Source organism: Python bivittatus, unplaced genomic scaffold (assembly GCF_059951505.1).
Source record: "Python bivittatus isolate LINGU-HERP-01145 unplaced genomic scaffold, Pbiv_v1 ctg000850_np1212, whole genome shotgun sequence".
Classification (NCBI taxonomy): Eukaryota; Metazoa; Chordata; class Lepidosauria; order Squamata; family Pythonidae; genus Python; species Python bivittatus.
The window spans coordinates 20268838-20288982 of record NW_028277112.1 but is presented as its reverse complement, the minus strand read 5'-3'; the positions used below and the strand labels follow the sequence as shown (position 1 = coordinate 20288982).

The window sequence follows — 20145 nt, the reverse complement described above, 5'->3', positions numbered from 1 at the left end:
TTATTATTTTAATATAGAAATCTGTAATATTTTATATGCTAAAAAGAAAAATCTAAACTTAAAATTGAAGTATTTAACTAGGCAATTCTCTTTCAGTGGCTTAGTGATTTGCTTGACATGCAGAAAGATGTCAGTTGAAAACCCACAGAAATGTTTTTAAAAGAGCTGGTGTGATCTAATAGTTAAGGAGTTGGACTAGGAATGGGGACAGCCAGGTTCTGGTCCACATGTGGCCACAGGAGCTCATTGGATGATTTTGGGCCAGTCACCTTCTCTCAGTCCAGCCTATCTCACAGGGTTGTTGTGGTAAAAAATAAGAGGGAATGTCATGTATGCTACCTTGAGCTCCTGAATGAAAAGTAGGATATAAATCTAAGAGATAATAATTCCTTCCTTACCCCATTCCATTCTTAGTGGAAAATGAAATCACCCCAACACAGGGTTATAAATAGAATGAAACTAAACCTAAATCACTTGAGATCCTATATAAATTCCTGCTAACATTTAAAGATCATGCTTGAGGGGGCCCTTTTTATGGCCACAGGGAGTCCTTAACATTTGCAGTGGGGGGGGGGCAACATGCCACAGTGGGCAGAAGCTGCAGAGCAGGCAGGCTCAGGGTTTTTTAAAAAGGTTTTCTTGGAATTTGAAGGTAACCTTTGTTTTAAAAATTATGTTGAGCTTTCAGGATGTTTTATGTGTTTCCAGCTTCAAAATGGAGGGGGAAAATGCCATCCTGTTTTACCAAATAAGGTCTGGGGTGGTTCAGGGGGCCACAAAGAGAGAATCCTGGTTCCTCAGGTGAACACTGCTCACTAGGCCAGTATATGCATTTTCTGGCTTTGTGTTTTTTCAATTTTTATAAAAGCATTATATAGTGGTTTGGCTTAGTATGATACCCAGTCATTTGGTAATGAATAATCATTTCTAGCTTAGTGTGACCTCAGAATTCAGCCAGTTATGGCTTATTCAGCTAACTACAGCCAGGTTTACATTAATGTATGAACACAATAGCACAAACATTTTTGTTTCAGCTGGCTTGTAAGTATGGTGACCATATTTTCTTGAAAAAGGTAAAGGACAAACCCGAAAAAGGGGCAAATCTTAAAGAGGTTCATAAGGATAAAACATTTTAATTGTTTATGTTTGTAACTTTGCTTTACAAAGGAAAATTCAAGAGCAAAAGAAAAATTTACAAAAATGTGTATTCTAATAAAAATATCTAAAATCAAACAGTATAAGTAAATTTATTTTAAAATGACAATTCAGTTTCCTTAGACTGTGAAAGACTGGGCATTAAATGGTACCATTTGTAAGGTAAAAGTTAAATGACCAAAATAAAGGTCAAAAGTGAGTTTTTGAAAACTAAATAAATCTAAAGGACAGCTTTCTGAAATAAAGGAGTGTCCTTTATAATAAAGGACATATGGTCACTGTACTTATAAGACATGAATGGTGTTTATCCCAAAGATAATTTAAGTTTTTCCAAACAGTTTTCTGCTTATTAATGTAGGTTGTAGTATGATCTAGAAAAATTGAACACAATAAGAGTTTTAGATAGAGTTATAGATATTCCTCCCTTACGCACATACCTAAGCCTCCTTCGTGGTTTCAGTCACAGAAAGAAGAGGGTGGGTATGCTAGCTAGCTTTCCTTCCTTCATTCCACTTGAGGTGGGGGGTCAGGGGCTGTAGTGATGAACTCGCCATACTTGTGTGGTCTTTGTATGCAAAGACTCAATAGCATGCAAGAAACCTTTCCAACAAGGGTGGACAGGCTGCAGCCCCTGAACCCATTTCATTACTTTGGAAAGGAGAACGCACAATAATTGTGGAATGAGCGGTACAAATAGCTTTTAACATATACACCCCAACTGCAATGCGAATAAAATCATGTTGGTGATTGGAAGGCTAAATAAGGCCTTTGTGTTTCTGGAGTCATTAATCCCCATTAATTATATATTTTTCATGTGAACTGTAGGTTAAAGATCTAATAGATCCAAACACCAAACCTAAGAATCCTACCACTTCAGAGAATATGCCATCCATGGGGAACTAATTATTGCTATTTGGATATCCACATAACCCCAATATCAAGCTATTTTGTATTTGGACTATCCAGTTTCCATTTTCCTCAAATAGAGGTTTGCCACACACAACAGGTGTTGCTTATTATGTGTTGTTAATCTTCTATTAGCTGTATCTTTGCTTTTATAATGACAATTTGGATGCAAAATCAAGTCAGCCAATGTACAGGCAGAGCCAGGATTATGAAATATCGAGGAGAGAATAGAGCCATTGCCATAGCAACTGCAAAAAGATAGGAATGGTTATCAGTGGGTAAGTGAAATTTCATAGATTGGGACAGTATCAAAACTTAGGCAAGCATTTTGGTTCTATCAAGTGTTATTTCTAGTCAAAATGAAGATATATTTTATATCTATCTATCTATCTATCTATCTATCTATCTATCTATCTATCTATCTATCTATCTATCTCCTCCTTGGTGTAATAGTATTAGGGCAGCTAATGGTTGGACTGCTTGGGTAAAGTGACCACATTAAATCAGGGCAGCCACTTCATTTGATTAGAGGCTGCATTTTAATTTGGTTTTGAAGTAGAAAGGGGCAGAGAGGCAACACAGATTTAACAGGAGGGTGGTGGGAGGAATCTAGGATTCTGAGGGGGCTTAATGACGTGTCTTATTTTGTATAATAAAATACCTAAAAAAAAAATTCACGCCACTTACAGAACACATTTAAGGAATCACAAAATGATACCCATCATTTGTTTTTGTTAGCCCCTCCATGCTTCCTCTTTCACTTTTTAAAAATATCGCTTTTGTGATTCACAATAGTTGTAATTTTTAATAATTAAATGTGTCTCCCATCCTTTTGTGTGAAAAACATCACCAGCAGCTCTTTCTGCAGTGTAAGTTAGTCACTGGAGGCTGACTTGCTGGCATAGAGTTCTCTGGCTGTGGAAGCCAGAATGAGTGTTGGACTTGGGCATTTACGTTAAGAGGTCAGGATAAAAGATGTGGAGGATATAAGACTTTATTCTTCAGACTTCACAAGGAGCTTTAACACTTAAAGTGACACATATATTCCAGATTACAAGGAAAAATATCCATAGGAAGTAGGAAACTCCATAGGACATCCATAGGAAGTCCAGAAACTCTTTGATAATTAAACACTGTCATAAGCAGTTCAATAGATACATTTTCCTCAAAATGCAAAGCAGCATATTCTACTGGAAAACTGTCCCCCCCCACCCCAATTTTTCATATCTATTGATATATTTATAAACCTAACTTGTATACAATGGATGGGTCTTATTTACTAGTGAAGCATTTCTCTTGAGAACAGGCGGCTTGTTTTGAGACATTAGTTTATCTGAAATCGCTAACAAGACAGCATTACACATGGTTATCATAATAGAATTTTTTATTGGCAATCACATTACACTCCCCCTGGCAAAAAGAAAAAAGAAAATCTATGAAAATAAAGATATGAAAACCTTCAAATTAAATCAGTTGGTTTCAAAAGACACCAAGAAATCAAAATATAAAGGAATGTTCAAAATCCATGGAATTCCTGCAGAAGAAATTTGGTTTCAGCTTTACCAAGAGCAGCAGACACAATATTTTAACTGTTGACTATATGGCATACAGATCGATCTTAGAACATACAAGACAGGATCCAGAATTTACCAGCAGTAGCATTCCTTGAACAGACTATTGCTCATGACATTTGCATCATTTGCAAAGATACGAAGAGAAGCAATTTTCATCAATTCCCTTCCCTATCAGTCCCAGTTATTCCACCCAAACTATTCTAAAGGCTCCCAATCTTTCTGGAGCAGATTTAAAGAGGTTGCAAGGGGAAATCAACAAAAATGATCTCTCAATCCATTAGCAAGTTCCTTCTTTTGGATCAGATGCCTTCTGTGAAAGAATTTCACTCTTGGGAGGCAAACTCTGGATCCTATCTGTATAGGTACTAGAAATTATACCACTAAAAACTGAGAAGTTATCAGTTTCCTAGAGAAATAAATCACTTTAAATTGGACTGTTTTGACAAACCTCAGAATGTATACAATTACCATTATTGCAAAAGGCCATATTATTACTATGAACTAAAGCAAAAGTTTGTTAATTTAGGCATGATTGTACAGTTTAAGACTTTTAAAGTCATAAAACAAAAACTACTAGAAAGATACATTAGATTCAATAATTATTAGGCATGTTTAGGGCAGGACTGCAGATCCCCTTTGTGACCAAGTTCTCCAAAAGGGGTGGCCAAATTTTCAGTGCAGTTTTTTAAAATTAAGTTTTGGCAGCCAAGAATTGGATGTGGGCAGCGTTGTAGTGTAATAAAAAACCACTACAGGGGAGGAAAATTTGCAGAGTTGTATTTTTAACATTTTAAAAGTATGCTAGGTATTTCTCAGTATACTGAACAAATCTTTTGTCATTCGGTTGTTTTCTGTAGGGCAGAGAAAGATTCAGGTAATATATGCAAAATATAGGTTCCATTCCTATTCAGTTACAATCCTTTCTAATCCAATGCCTTCTAGATGTGCTGGATTACAACACCCACATATCAAAGACTATAGGAATTCAACTAAGTATCTGGAGGGAACTGGGTTGGGGAAGAGGGTTACACTATAATCATTTCATCAGTGCTTATTTTACTATTTAACATTTATTTATTACTTAATTTATAGACTGTCTTAAACAACTTTGGGTGGCCTATAAATAAAGTAAAAATTTTAAAATGTTGTTATACAGTGAAAAAGTAAACACTGATGAAATGGTTATGGTGTTACTGGTATAATATGTTGAATAATTTTGGGAGGGGCAGAGAACTATCATCAACCTATAAGCCATATAATTCTGTAATAATTATAAAATTAAAATAGCAGTTACAGAAATGTTCTGCACTTAAAATTCCAGTTAAATGAAAGTATTCAAAAGTATACACTTATTGCATAAATTTATTCATTTTCACTTCCTTATGCTCCCGCTTTTTAATAATACAGATGACACTATCCTATTACTGAAGGAGAGGAACTATATAACGTATAGAGGGCCTTCAACATTTGAATATGATATATATATTAAAGATTGGAGCTGTGGCGAAATTTGTTTAATAAATACACAGATCAGTTGAATAGAGTACAAAATATATGAGCCCAAAAGCAATTCTCCAGTTATTTGTTTTAAAGAAACCTTAAAAAATTAACTGGAATCACACTGAACTACAATTTATTGCGCAAGCTTATACATCTCTTGACTGAAGTCCATTAAGCTCAATGGGACTTAAGGTTCATACAGCAAAAGGCAGCAACCTGATGCCCTACAGATAATCTGGACTACAACTTCCACACTTTTTATTTGCTTTGTTCAGTGGGATTGACAGCAGCTGAAGTCTGAAATACCCAGAAGGTATCAGACTGCTCACCTTTTCAATGGTTTTTATAGGACTGCAGTCTTAAATAATTGAAATTGTAAACAAAAGCTTTATTTAGGTGAAAATGTTAAACCCACAAGGCTTCAAGAACTTAAAATGCTTGATGCAAAGAAACCAAATTGACTACATAACCATGAACACTGAGTTTGTACAATAGTATTTTAAAGAGAGGCACATGATATTGTAATGCACATGACAAGTTTCTGCCAGCCTTCAAATGTCTGCTTCTTTGCCAGCAAATGATTATTTTTAGTCTTTTATTTGTTTTATAAACTTATTTTTCTACATTCATAGTGTTCAGAGCACCATTAGGTCACATTTGCTGCAGGAGATCAGAATGTGGCCATTACTGTCAAATAAAAGGTACAGATTCTTTTAGTTGCTAACCCCCACATTGCCCTGTTTCTTAAAAAACAAAACACTTGTATGGACACATAAAAAGTAACAACACTTATACAAAAAAATAAGGCACATTTATTTTGATAAGGTTAAATTGAAATAGAAAACACATTTCAGAGAGCATTAGTATCCAAGTATTCGGTAAAAAAAAACTTGTACTCAGACTTCCATCTTCCTTTTTCTGTATAGTGGAGTAATTGCACGTATCCCAATGTGTCAAGTAACAAAACAGATTTAAAATATTTTCCAAGAAAGATGTATAATTCCAGAATTTTAAGTTCTGCAGTTCAAGATGGTTGGCTAATATAATTAAAATCTTCCACATTTCTCAAAGGTTCTTGGATTTCACTCTAGAGTTAGATAGAGTGGGATAAATGCAGACTCCATGTGGAAAAGCTGAAATAGTCATTTATAGAAGTCTTTACAAGTATTTGGACAATAGCTTCACCAGAGAATTTTCAGGTTCAATCTCATACTGTGATTTCAACAATGTATGTATTTAAGAGCCAGCTAGGGATCAGAAAACAATTTAAATTCAGTGTTAGCTCCCTTTCAGATACAAATTATGAACTTAGAAGTCATAAACTAATATTTAACCTGAGATTCACTTTGTTGATGAGAGATAATATCCTTTGTTTCTCCCTCAGTTCTTGTATTCATGTATACTGGTGTTGGCATTTTATTAGAGAATAAGAAAAATTCTTTGCATCATGGCTTTTATGGCATTTAAGATCAAATAGATTCTAAAATGAATGTACTGTCACAGTATCAAGAAGCTGGAATAAAAATGTGCTTCTTATTGCACATCAATCTTTGAGAAGACACAGAGTTATAGATTTTCCTTAGTATCCAAGTCCAAAAGCCAAGTTTCATCTTAACTGAATTCTGTATGTGTTAATTTCCATAGGACTCATACTAATTTCACTGATATTTCTGGCATCTGAAGATGAATACATCAAAGACAGGGAAGTAGGTATTAGACTTTCCACATGGAACTTGTTAAAGAGTTTGTGCACCCTTAGCTGAAAATTGAAAAAGACAAAAATTTAATTACTATCAGCATCCTATACAATGCAAATTTTATTTCATTCTTTAAGAATATTCTTCCAAAGTCTCTAAACTGCATGCAGAGCCTCCCTGGATAGAAGAAACTCTCTACTTCAGGCCCTTGAAACAGGGCTAGTGAACTTATGCATGCTTCCCTAAAAGCAAATATACAGTTTGCCAAATAGTAATCAAGACACAAAATGCCCATCTATTATCCAGCCTGGACAGAAAACACCCTGAACTTGGAATATGGTCCCCAACTCTATGCCACACAAGCAGACATACACTTTCCCGTTGGTAGTCAGGCTGGACATGGAAAGGGAGTTCCTCAGTGTGGTTAGTCTGAAAGCAACTGATCTAAATCTAAGGTACATTAGTGAATCGGTGGCACCCAATGGCATTATAAACTAAGTAATTTAAGTCTCCATACCAGTAAGCTTTTTCAGGGGGCAGAAACTTACTTTTCCCAGTTTTGTAATCCTAGCCAAATTAGAGCCTAACTTTCATAAAAACTGCCACACTTAGTTACCTCACAAAGATTTTTTTTGTTTTGTTTTCATTTCAGGCTAGTTAACTGCCAGATTTTGCATTTTAACTGAGTGCCATTTGCACCTTTATCCATGCACAACACAAAGGTACCAACACAATCCTGAACTAAACCTAGTAAAGCCTGATCCTAGAAAGTCCACTGTATCTCAGTGACTAAGTGCTGATTTTATAATTTTAAAATGAAGCATTTTTTCTGTTCCTCTATCCTCACAGGTATACTTAAGATTGAGAACTAACTTGAGATCTAATTAGAGAATTAAAAAACTCTGCTCTTTGGATTTTGACATTTAAGCTGATACTAATACAGAAGGAAAGAATTAGAATGTTTTAAATTGAAAATAAATCTTACTGTCTAACCATAGGTTTTATACTACAATTGACAATAATGATGTCCCTAATTGTGTCAAAAATATTGTTATCCTCTAGCCTGTCTAATCAAGCAGAGGAATCTATCCACAGAGTTACTGACCCTACATAAAACAAAGATATGCAGAACCTGCAGTCTATATTTCAGCCCAATTCAATTTCTGGGAAAGATTTGAAATTGTCAGAAAAAAAATCTTACATAGGTTTCCTGGGCTTCTTTTTAGGCACCTCCTTGAACCTCACTGTTGTCAAACTAATCTTAGAGAGTGAAATATATACACCATGTGCACAATTATTAGGCAAGTGAGTATTTTGACCATATCATCATTTTTATGCATATTTTCCACCTCCAAGCTTTATAAACCTGAATGCTTATTGGATATAAGCATATCAGGTGATGTGCATTTGTGTAATGAGGGAGGGTGTGGCTTAAGAAGATCAACACCCTATATCAAGGTGTGCATAATTATTAGGCAGCTTCTTTTCGTCAGGCAAAATGGGCCAAAAAAGAGATGTAACTGACTCTGAAAAGTCAAAAATTGTAAAAAGTCTTTCAGAGGGATGCAGCACTCTTGAAATTGCTAAGATATTGAGGCGTGACCACAGAACCATCAAACGTTTTGTTGCAAATAGTCAACAGGGTCACAAGAAATATGTTGAGAAAAAAAGACGCAAATTAACTGCCAAAGATTTGAGAAGAATCAAACGTGAAGCTACCAGGAACCCATTATCCTCCAGTGCTATCATATTCCAGAATTGCAACCTACCTGGAGTGCCCAGAAGTACAAGGTGTTCAGTACTCAGAGACATGGCCAAGGTAAGGAAGGCTGAAACTCGACCACCACTGAACAAGACACATAAGTTGAAATAGCAAGACTGGGCCAAGAAATATCTGAAGACAGATTTTTCAAAGGTTTTATGTGGACTGATGAGATGAGAGTGACTCTTGACAGACCAGATAGATGGGCCTGTGGCTGGATCAGTAATGGGCATAGAGCTCCACTTCAACTCAGACGCCAGCAAGGTGGAGGTGGGGTACTGGTATGGGCTGGTATTATTACAGATGAGCAAATTGGATCTTTTCAGGTTGAAGCTGGACTCAAAATCAACTCCCAAACCTACTGCCAGTTTTTAGAAGACACTTTCTTCAAGCAGTGGTACAGGAAAAAGTCTGCATCTTTCAAAAAGACCATGATGTTTATGCAGGACAATGCTCCATCGCATGCATCGAAGTACTCCACTGTGTGGCTAGCCAATACAGGCCTCAAAGATGAAAGACTAATGACATGGCCCCCTTCCTCACCTGACCTAAACCCTATTGAGAACTTGTGGGCCCTTCTCAAACGGGAGATTTACAGTGAAGGAAAACAGTACACCTCTCTGAACAGTGTCTGGGAGGCTGTGGTTGCTGCTGCACAAAAGGTTGATTGTCAACAGATCAAGAAACTGACAGACTCCATGAATGGAAGGCTTATGACTGTTATTGCAAAGAAGGGTGGCTATATTGGTCACTGATTTTTTGTTTGAAATGTCAGAAGTGTTTATTTGTAAATTTTGAGTTGTTTGTTCATTATTCTCACTTTAACAGATGAAAATAAACAAGTGAGATAGGGGAATCTTTGTTTTTCATTTAGTTGCATAATAATTCTGCACACTAATAGTTGCCCAATAATTGTGCACACATAGATATGCTCCTAAGAAAGCTAAAACCTCACTTTTACTTTCTTAAATATTCAGATTTGAGGTTTATTAACATTTTGGATTGACTGAGAGCACTGTAGTTGTTCAATAATGAAATTCATCCTCAAAAATACAACTTGCCTAATAATTGTGCACGCAGTGTAGATACATATGACAAGACACCATGTCAGGATGTGTGAGATAACTCACCTCAATTAGGCAATTTGCAGCCCAAGAATTATGTGATGTACTTTTTGTGTACTTCATCAAGTACAGACGTGATACACTTAGTCTCATCAAGGCACTTCATATCATTTCAGAGTCTTTTCTACCCACTGGAACTGCTAGAGGTGGCCTCAGAAAAGAAGTGAAGCTTCTCTGAGTGAGAGCCAGAAGTGGGCTTGGCTGGGGGGAGGTGAATGGGTTGGGAGCCTCTGCCAACTGGTGGGAGCAGCACGGTAGGGGGTCTTGGATGTAAGTGGGTGTGAGTGTGTTGATTCCTCTCTCTGGGTGAGAGTCGGAGGAGGAATTGACGGAGAGTGAGTGGGCAGGGAGCAGCAAGGGAGAGATGCCTGTATATGTTTGTGTGTGAGATTATTGTAGTGAAGTGGGAGGTGGTTGCTAGGTTCTGATGGTGCTGAGAACTGGCAAAGTTAAAGTGCTTTGAGTGCCCAGTGTTAAAGTGCTTCCCCTCCCAAGTACAGCTGGTAAGGACAGCAGATGTCTTGGGAGCTGAGGGACTTGGAGATGGGGATGTTGTTGGGGGGTAAGGGCAGGCCAAAGTATTATGGTGGTAACAGGCCTGGGGAGATATGGTGGGAGATGGGGAGTGGGCCATTCCCAGGGACCGCAGGACTGTTGTTTGTTACCAGCCTTGTGTTCCAGCTTCTCAGTCTCAGCCCCTGTACCTCGTCAGCGGACCTTCAGAGGCTTTGGTTTCCGGCTGCTGCTTCTGAATGCTAGGTCAGTCTGTAATAAGGCCTCCCTCATTAGTGATTTAATTACTGATGAGAGGGCCAACCTGGCATGTATCACTGAGATCTGGGGTGGGGAGTCCGTCTCAGAGTTATGCCCAGCTGGGCTTTGAGTGTGGCATCAGCCGAGATCCTGGGGCAGAGGTGGAGGTGTGGCAATTGTCATCCAGGAATCTCTTAGGTCTTTCATGGGCACTACCACAGGTCACTGGATGTGAGACCCTGTTCATTAAGTTGGGCTCTAGGAATCAGTTGGGTTTGCTGCTGTTGTACCAGCCTCCCTGCTGTACAGTAACTTCCCTGCCTAAGCTCCTTGATGCCATTTCTGGGTTGGCGATGGAGTTCCCTAGACTTATGGTCTTGAGAGATTTCAATCTGCCTTCTCTAGGGATGGGGTCTGAGGTGGCTCGGGAGTTCATGGCCACCATGATGGCCATGGGCCTATCCCAAACATCCAGAGCCCGACACAGGACAGCGGCCATACACTGGATTTGGTGTTCCTGTCAGAGCAGTGGCTATGTGATCTGAAATTGGGGGAACTTTTGATGTCCCCGTTGTCATGGTCAGATCACTCCCTGATTACAATGGGATCCTCTAGCACCGCTATCCACTGCAGGGAGGCTGTACCCATTACGTCGGTCCGTCCTTAGCAACTAATGGACCTGGATGGGTTCCAGAGGGAGCTGGGGGTTGTTCCTGCTGACCTGCTGCATGGTCATCTGAAGCCTTGATTGCCGCTTGGAATAAAGAGGCAGCTAAGGCTTTGGATTGGATCGCACCCATGTGACCACTCTCCTCTCGGAGATCCCGGCACTCTCTCTGGTTTATAGAAGAGCTGAGGGAGAAGAAGTAAGGCAAGATGTCTAGACCATCACTGGTGCTCGACAAGGGACGAACTTGACCGAACATGGGTTCAAGCTGCTATTAAGGCCTACCTAGTGGTGATAAGGGCAGCAAAGTGTCATTGCTCCTCTGTTCTTATTGTATCCACAGATAGCTGCCCCGCTATCTGACATGAGCCCTCCTGGGTAAGGATGGCTTGGAGAACCTTCTGCAGGGGTGTGTGGAGGAATTTTCTCAGCATCTGTCAGATAAAATTGCTCGGATTCGTTCTCAGTTGGATGCTGGCTTTGTTGCAGGTCTGGTGGAGATGCCTAGGGAGGAATCTTGTTATCTGGGAACGGTTTGAACCTTTTGGACCTGAGGAAGTGGACAGGGTCCTTAGGGCTGTAAGCTCAGCCACCTGCTCTTTAGAATCATGCCCCTCCTGGCTGGTTAAAGCAACTCGGGGGGTGTCGTGTGAGTGGGTTCTAGCGATGGTTAATGCTTCCTTGAGTGAGGGGGTTGTTTCTTCACCTCTTGAAGCTTTGGTTCGCCCACTCCTCAAGCCATCGCTGGACCCCACCATACTGTATAATTTCCATCCAGTATCTAACTTCCCCTTTTTGGGGAAGGTGATTGAGAAAGTGGTTGCACAGCAGCTTCAGAGGACCTTGGATGAAGCAGATTATCTGGATCCTTTTCAGTCGGGATTCAGGCCTGGGTATGGGACTGAAACAGCACTGGTCATGCTTTTGGATGATCTCTGGGGAGGGTGGGATAGAGGTTATGCATCCATCCTTGATCTAATTGACCTCTCTGCGGCTTTTGATACCATCCTTCTGGATCGGCTCAGAGGACTGGGGGTGGGTAGCAGAGTGTTGTGCTGGTTCGCCTCCTTCCTCGAGGGCCGATTCTAGTTGGTGGTGGTTGGGGAGGATAGATCCTGCTCTCAGCCCGTTATGTGGGGTGCTGCAGGGTTTGGTACTCTTTCCCCTCCTATTTAACATCTACATGAGACCGCTGGGTGAGCTCATCCATCGCCATGGGGTAAAGTATCATCAGTATGCTGATGATACCCAATTATACATCTCTGCCCCTGGCAAATTAAGCAATGCTGTGAATGTCTTATCCGGGTGCCTGGAGGCTATGAGGGTCTGAATGGGGAACAACAGGCTTCAGCTGATCCCTGGCAAGACTGAGTGGCTTTGAGTTTCGGAACTTCCGGTCCTAGGACTATGCCGTCTTTTGTCCTGAATGGGGTGGCACTGCTCCAAAAAGACCCTGTGTGCAATCTGGGGGGGTCCTCCTGGACTCACAACTCCTGCTCAAAAAGCAGGTGGCAGTCACGGCTAGGAGGGCCTTTGCACAGCTTTGGGTTGTGTACCAGTTGTGCCCGTTCCTAGATCAGAGGGCTCTGCTTACTGTCACTCATGCCCTAGTCAACTCCTGTTTGGATTTCTGTAATGCACTCTACATGGGGCTGCTCTTGAAGAGTACCAGAAGCTTCAGCTGGTGCAAAATGCAGCAGCACAAGCAGTTATCTGTGCCCCTGGAATGGTACATGTTAACCTCTGCTCCATGAACTACATTGGTTGTCGGTTTGTTTCTGGGTCCAATTCAAGGTGCTGGTTTTGACTTTTAAAGCCCTTCATGGCATGGGGCTGGGTTATCTGAGGGACTGCCTCTCCCCAATTACATCTGCCCGCCTCAACAGGTCTGGCAAAGAAAGCATGCTGCAGGTCCTGTCTGCCAGGGAATTACATTTGGTGGGTCCCAGGGGCCTTCTGTGCTGTGAAGCCCACCTTGTGGAATCTTCTCCCCCCAGAAGCGAGATTAGCTCTGTCCCTCTCAACATTCTGCAAGTCCCTCAAGACCTGGCTACATTATCAGGGCTCAGGGTCACAGGGGACTGGGGAGATTTTGCAATGGCTCCCTTATTGTGGTTAATATCATCCTCTGTTTGTGTGCTTCTTATAGTTATTTTTTAATTGTGACTGTTTTTATGTTTTTATTGTTGTTAAGTGCTGTACACCATCCAGAATCACTTTCATGTGAGATGGGTGGCTATATAAATATGATTGATTGATAAATAAATATGGAAAGTCCACATTTTTCATGGAGCAGCTCAGATAGGTACTTTACATGAACCTTAGCCAAAGCTTCATATAGCCCTAGAAGCCACACTTTATTGGGTACAGGGAACAGATGCAATAAAAGTGATAAATAATCCCACACTATATAAGGCAGTAATTGATGTACATGTATAATTGCTTTTGCAGGCAGCAGATAGACCATGGAAGGAACTGAAACTGTAAAGGAAAACTGAATGCTATTCTGACAAATTTAAATCTAGAGAATTCCATGGAATTTTAAATGCATTCAGTAAACTAAATTTATATTGTTCCTTACAGAATTTCAAAAATGTGATGAACTACTGATAGCAAAAAGTAATAAAAAAGCTAATTAACTAATATCAGGTACTATGGAAAGAAAAAACATCCTTAATTCACAGCATATGTTCAGGGTGAACCTGAAGTTGATTTTTTTTTCTTTCTATAGCTTATATTAAGGCATATCAAAATATGTACCATAACATAACGTAATATGTAAAAAGACCACAAAGTCCACTATAAATCTGGTCATCCAAAGGCAATTCAGCTTTTGATTTGTGGTAATAGCATGCAGCTCTACTGCTTAAAAGAAATATTAACAATTCCACTGAGCACACCCAACTGGAAACCAGGCAACCAGTTCCACCAATATACAGACCTTATTAAAATATTTTATCTTACCTTTCCCTGAGTGGTAGAACAGAGGAGCCCTAAGTCGGTGTTTGTGAACCTACAATCAAATCCCTTTCGGTGAAGAATCAAGGCAGCTTCATGAGATGGCCCTGAATCTGCCTGAAATCAAATTTGGAAGAAAATTAGCAAAGTTTAGGCAACTTACCTTACTTAATTAGTAGGGTTTAGGTAACTTACATGGTATTCTATAGCCTAACACTGTGTAGTCTAATCTTTATAATGCTAGACTGACATATACAGTACCGTGCAAAAGTGTTAGGCAGGTGTGAAAAAATGCTGTAAAATAAGAATGCTTTCAAAAATATATATTGTAATTGTTTATGTCTATCAATTTACATAATGCAAAGTGAGCAAACAAGAGAAATCCAAATCAAATCAATATTTGGTGTGACCACCCTTTGCCTTCAAAACAGCATCAATTCTTCTAGGTACACTTCCACACAGTTTTTGAAGGAACTTCGCAGGTAGGTTGTTCCAAACATCTTGGAGAACTAACCACAGATCTCCTGTGGATGTAGGCTGTCTCAAATCCTTCTGTCTCTTCATGTAATCCCAGACAGACTTGATGATGTTGAGATCAGGGCTCTGTAGGGGCCAAACCATCACTTCCAGGACTCCTTGTTCTTCTTTATGCTGAAGAGAGTTCTTAATGACATTGGCTGTATGTTTGGGGTCGTTGTCCTGCTCCAGAATAAATTTGGAGCCAATCACCCGCCTCCCTGATGGTATGGCATGATGGATAAGGATCTGCCTGTATTTCTCAGCATTGAGGACACCATTGATCCTGACCAGATCTCCAACTCCATTTGCAGAAATGCAGCCGCAAACATTGATAAACATAAACAATTACAATATATATTTTTGAAAGCATTCTTACTTTACGGCATTTTTTCACACCTGCCTAAAACTTTTGCACAGTACTGTAGATACATATTTAAGGGTAAGTATTTTATTATATGCTGAGTCACATTTAGAAAGTTTAAGTGGTTGATATAGCAGTTAAGATCCCAAAATGTATGCACAAAGTAATACGGATATTATCCAAAATTGGTTATGAATTAATAATTCAAATAGCTCAAAAAAGAAAGGGTAAAATATCCTTTAAGTGAAGCTTGATGATATGGAAAATTTAACTAAAATATCCTCACCAAATAATAAAACAGTAAATCCAGTTAAAATAAAATTATCCAAATGTATTAATGATTTAGCAACCTTCAATACTGTTAACGCACACATAATGATACTATTAACCAAGAGGTTAGAAATTTTCACTTATCCTTTAAAATGGTTAAAAGTCAGGGAATGACTTTCCCTAAAAGTTTGTGCATACGTGTTTGTGTATATTGTACATATAATATATATATAAGAAATTGTAACTAAAGAATGGTGAAAAACGTTTCAATTGACAACTGGAAGAAAAAAACATTGCAGACATTGTCAAGCAAAATCTCCTTGAAGATTGCATTCTCTGCTGCTGTACATGAGAGCTGTGGTAAATCAGACCAACATTCATCAAATCCAACATTTGGTCTCTCATGTCGAGCTGATTGCAGGAAGCCCACAAGGCATGAAACTGGAAATTCCATAGAGACATCACAACTAATCCAAATTAAGTTAATGTCATTCCTAAGACAAAAATATGCCTTTACAGACCTGATAGCAATCCTTACAAGTAAAATTCCACCTTGGCTGCCTGCTACTCACAAAAGAATAGTATTTTTCTTTTTAATTATTACTATTTTGAAGAATGTCTCCAGCCAACCTTCCAGTTTATTCAAAGCTGTCAAAAGGAATATGCTTATGCCACAACAGCAGGAGTATTCTACTCTTAATTTAAAGAAGTGTGAATAGAATGTTTATGTCATGAGATATACTGTTGGAAATGTTTACCACTCCTTCCTAGTTACTGAAATATATGACATATTTTGTCAGACTTAGTATTTTAATATTACAGTGGTACCTCGGTTCACGAATTTAATTCGTTCTGTGACTCTGGTCGCGACCCAAATTGGTCACGACCCGAATCAAATTTTCCCATAAGGTTCAATGTAATTACGGTTAATCCATTCTGAACCATGTTTTTTTGTTTTTTAAACCACAAAAATATGAAACAAAGTACTGTACGAAAAGAGAGAACGCTAACCTTGCTCGACGCGACTTCTGGCGTGGAGGACAGGAAGGCGGGTGGGGAGGCGGTTACTGCTTGGAGGGAGAGTCCCCCTCCCTACAGGAAGCCACGACCACGTGTCACGGGAGGGAAAATGGTCGCGGATCCTGTTCATCACCTGATCCGGCGTTCGCGAACGGAAGCAAAATTTTGCGAATGGAGCTGTTCGTGACCCGAATTGGTCGTGAACAGAAGCGTTCGTGACCCGAGATACCACTGTACTAATTCATGATCTCACTAATTTGCAATTTGAGGACATTTTAAAAATCTTACTGTTTCAGTAACATACATTATTAGCCAGATAACTTCATAGTATTATTGTTACTGATACAAAAATGGTAGTTTGTGGTTTACCGGACACAAGACATTTTTCACTCTCTTCTTCAGCAGTTTCACAAAATAGCAGCCTAGTCATACAACAAATTAATTTCAATGTGAAGTACTGTTTGCGTTATAGGAGTAAAAAGAAATGCATCTATAAATCAATGAACATTAAGAGGAGACAGCTATACTACATTATGCTTGTTATACATAGTAAGAAACTGTGGATCTCCTGTGCAAGCATACCATGCCAGTTCTCCACTATTCTGGAGAATACCACCTGGATAACTCTTATCAATAATATTTTACACACATTTTACATTTTCAGGAATACTGGAGTTTTGTGAGAGTGTGCATTATGAACTCACCTTTGACTGTATTGTCCTTAGGTTAACTACATGCATATCACATGGCATAGATGAAATTAAAGGAGAAAAAGTATTCAAAAGTGAAGGGATAACAGTGCCTGCAGAAGTAATCATTGGAATCACAGGATGATTTATAAAAGATGATGTTATGTGGCTAAGTATAGAAGGATAGCTGACAGGTGACTTTTCTTCTTTCTATTAAAAAGCAAAAAGAAAATAGTTAGCTATTTACCCATGTGGTACACTGGACATTTTGGATCTATTCATACTGATACATGAGCCTAGGAATAAAACTAAATGTGTGCAAATTGTTATGTGTGCCCAGATGTCACAGTAATATCTGTTTATATATCTACTACTTGGATCCTGGGTGAAGTGTTACAGTACTTAAATTTTCCCCTTATCAACTTGCTTTCTGCCCCTCTCAGACTTAGTTATGCTTATATAAGAATAATGGCAGCAAAAATTCTGACTGTAATTTAAAGTCAGCAGTACCTAAAGAATGCAGCACTAGTACTTTATTCTGCTTTCTTCTTTTACTACAGCACATTTAGGGCATTAATTGTTGGCATATTTACCCCTGCTCTGGTGTCTATATTATGCTGATCTCTAGAACCTGGGCACTAAGCATTGGGTCAAACATACTCAGAATTTACACTAATTAATTAACTTAGCTAATTAATTATGTGCCAAGGTAAAAGTTCATAATCTCTGTCATAACTGCATCTTCAGACAGTTGCTGCAGGTTGAGGACTTTTTTTTTCTCTTTACGGTAGCAAAATGAAATACTTTTCCTTGATTTATAACATCTATCTTTGGTTCTTTAAAAAATGGGATATAATACTTTGCCTATATCTGATAAATTTCTTTGGCATTTACAATATTGTATTCAGTGTTAATAAATCTTTTAAATATAAATTCCATTACTTCAGACTTTACTTGTATTTTAATATAGCAACCAACCACTAATCCAAATATCAGGGTAATATTTATGTTCCCTAAAACTTTATTAGCTATGACTAGCAGATTTAATACTGTTTGCAAGCTTTCTGAAAAAAGATATTAACTTTCTACCCAAGTTACTTCTCATTCTATACTGTAATGGATAAGAGAAAATATGCTGCTAAAATATTTTAATAAGACTTATCATACCATTTTCTTAGTTAGATGTACTGCTGCTGCTCTCTTTTTCAACAGACTAACAACTGGTTCTTAATATTAAAAGAAAACAAACAAAAAACCCAGTTCCAGTTCCATAACTGTTCACTGCTTCTATTTCCAACTCCTTCTACTAGAGATATGCAAAACACAACACTTAAGGGATGGAACATTATGGGAAAGATCAAAGCATCCCTTTATTTTATTATTTTATTTTTATTTTCTTTCTGGATCACCACATCTGAGTGTTCCAGAGCTGGTCCAGTAATTTTGAAAAAGTAAATATTTCAGAACAGGAAGTGGTTTGCATGTTTCAGATATTGTTTGGCCCCCAAATAAGGCTGTTTCAGTGCTTGACCATAACACCATAATCCCCTTTCTATTCTGCATGATTCACTTCCAGAAAATGTCTAGACCAATCCCAGAACAGTGAACACCAGTGAACTTCTGGTGTTCCCTAGAATGATATGTTTTGCATATACCTACCTGCTGTCTTTCTACAGACTGAAAGTAGTATAAATATACAAAACTAAGGAATTACTAAGGCACCATATGCCCTCCACCACTTCAAATACTTGCAATAATATTCCATGCCTACAGCTCCTCCTGTCTATAAAAACAATTCTCCCCAAACACAGTCACTGGGAGAAGTACGCTTGCTAGTGCTGTACCTCAGCCTTGGTTTATTGCTTGCCTAACAAGCCAGAATAAGTCAGGAATAAACTCTGGCTAGACCTAATTTGCATAAAGTTCAACAAGTGAGGGATCCTGGTTCAGATTTAATACTAAACAAACCATGAACAGAGGTTTTTTTGTTTGTTTAGCCACTTCTGATGACAACAGAAGTCAAGAAGAAGCAAATGGACAGTGTGCAGTAGCTTGCTTATGTACACTTGCTTGCTTACTTAATCCTAATAAGCAGGAATTCAAAAGAATGGTTAATGAGACATGTGAATCAGGTCAATTCCTCACTATAGGTATCAGAAACATTGTCATTTCATACATCTGATAACATGGTCTCTATCTCATAACATTTGTGCCAAAACTTAAATCTGGGCTAGCACAGAACACTAGTATTTCTGCTGCAGCAAAATAACAGCACTATATCCCTGGAATCTACATTGTGATTGTAAATATCACAGTGGAACAATACTGAATTATTTCTTAACTAAGTTACTTACAATAGTCATAATACATTCCATTTAGCAGATAGAGAAAACATAGAATATAAAGGTTGAGAAGGACTTTAAAAATCATTTAGTCCGACCCTTACCCTATGTATCAATCTACTATTACAGCACCTCTGAGAGATGGCCATCCTGCTCCTTTTAAACACTTGTAGTGAAGGAAAGCCCATCATTTCCCAAGATGTTGAACAGTCTAACCATTCAGATTTTTTTCCTGATGTCGAATCAAAATATACTTCATTGTAATTTAAATCCACTGATTCTTGCCCTGTCTTTTGGAACAGCTCTGAACAATTCTACCCTGCCTTCTACATAACAGAACTTCAAATACTTGAACATAGCTATCATGGTTCCCTAAGGCTGCCCTCCTATGGACATCCTCCAGTTTAACTTTCCTAAAATGTGATGCCCAGAACATAATATTCTAGGTGAAATCTGATCAACACATCTAAGAGAGGAAGTACTGTTGGCTCAGGTTCAGCTTGTGATCCATCAGGACATCCAAATCCTTTTCACATCAATTCAAGTTGAGTATGGTCCCTTCTGCAAAGCTATAATTGTACTGCTGATTTTTCCAACCCAAGTATAAGACATTGCCATCTCTACTATAATTTAGTGGGAGACTTTATTGAATGCTTGCTTAAGTCAAAGTATAGTACATCCACCATATTCCCATCGTCAACTAAACTGGTCACTGTATCAAAAAAAGAGATCAGGTTGGTTGGCATAATTTATTCCAGATAAACCTATGCTGACTCCTGCCAACCAGTGAGTTATTTTCTAAATACTCAGAAACTGAACTGCTTAATAAACTGTTCCACAGTTTTGTC

General features: G+C 38.6%; 1 protein-coding gene across 1 annotated transcript in view; it reads right to left on the bottom strand.

Annotated features, from left to right (window-relative positions):
- Positions 1 to 3371: 3371 nt before the first annotated feature.
- Positions 3372 to 20145, bottom strand: part of MAN2A1 (mannosidase alpha class 2A member 1) — a 79769-nt gene continuing 62995 nt past the window's right edge. The window contains exons 20-22 of the mRNA XM_088130247.1: positions 16971 to 17165; positions 14103 to 14213; positions 3372 to 6894 (exon numbers count right to left, since the gene is read on the bottom strand). Coding sequence (XP_087986373.1) covers positions 6742 to 6894; positions 14103 to 14213; positions 16971 to 17165 — 459 coding nt within the window. The 3' untranslated portion in view covers positions 3372 to 6741. The remainder of the gene's footprint in view (positions 6895 to 14102; positions 14214 to 16970; positions 17166 to 20145) is intronic.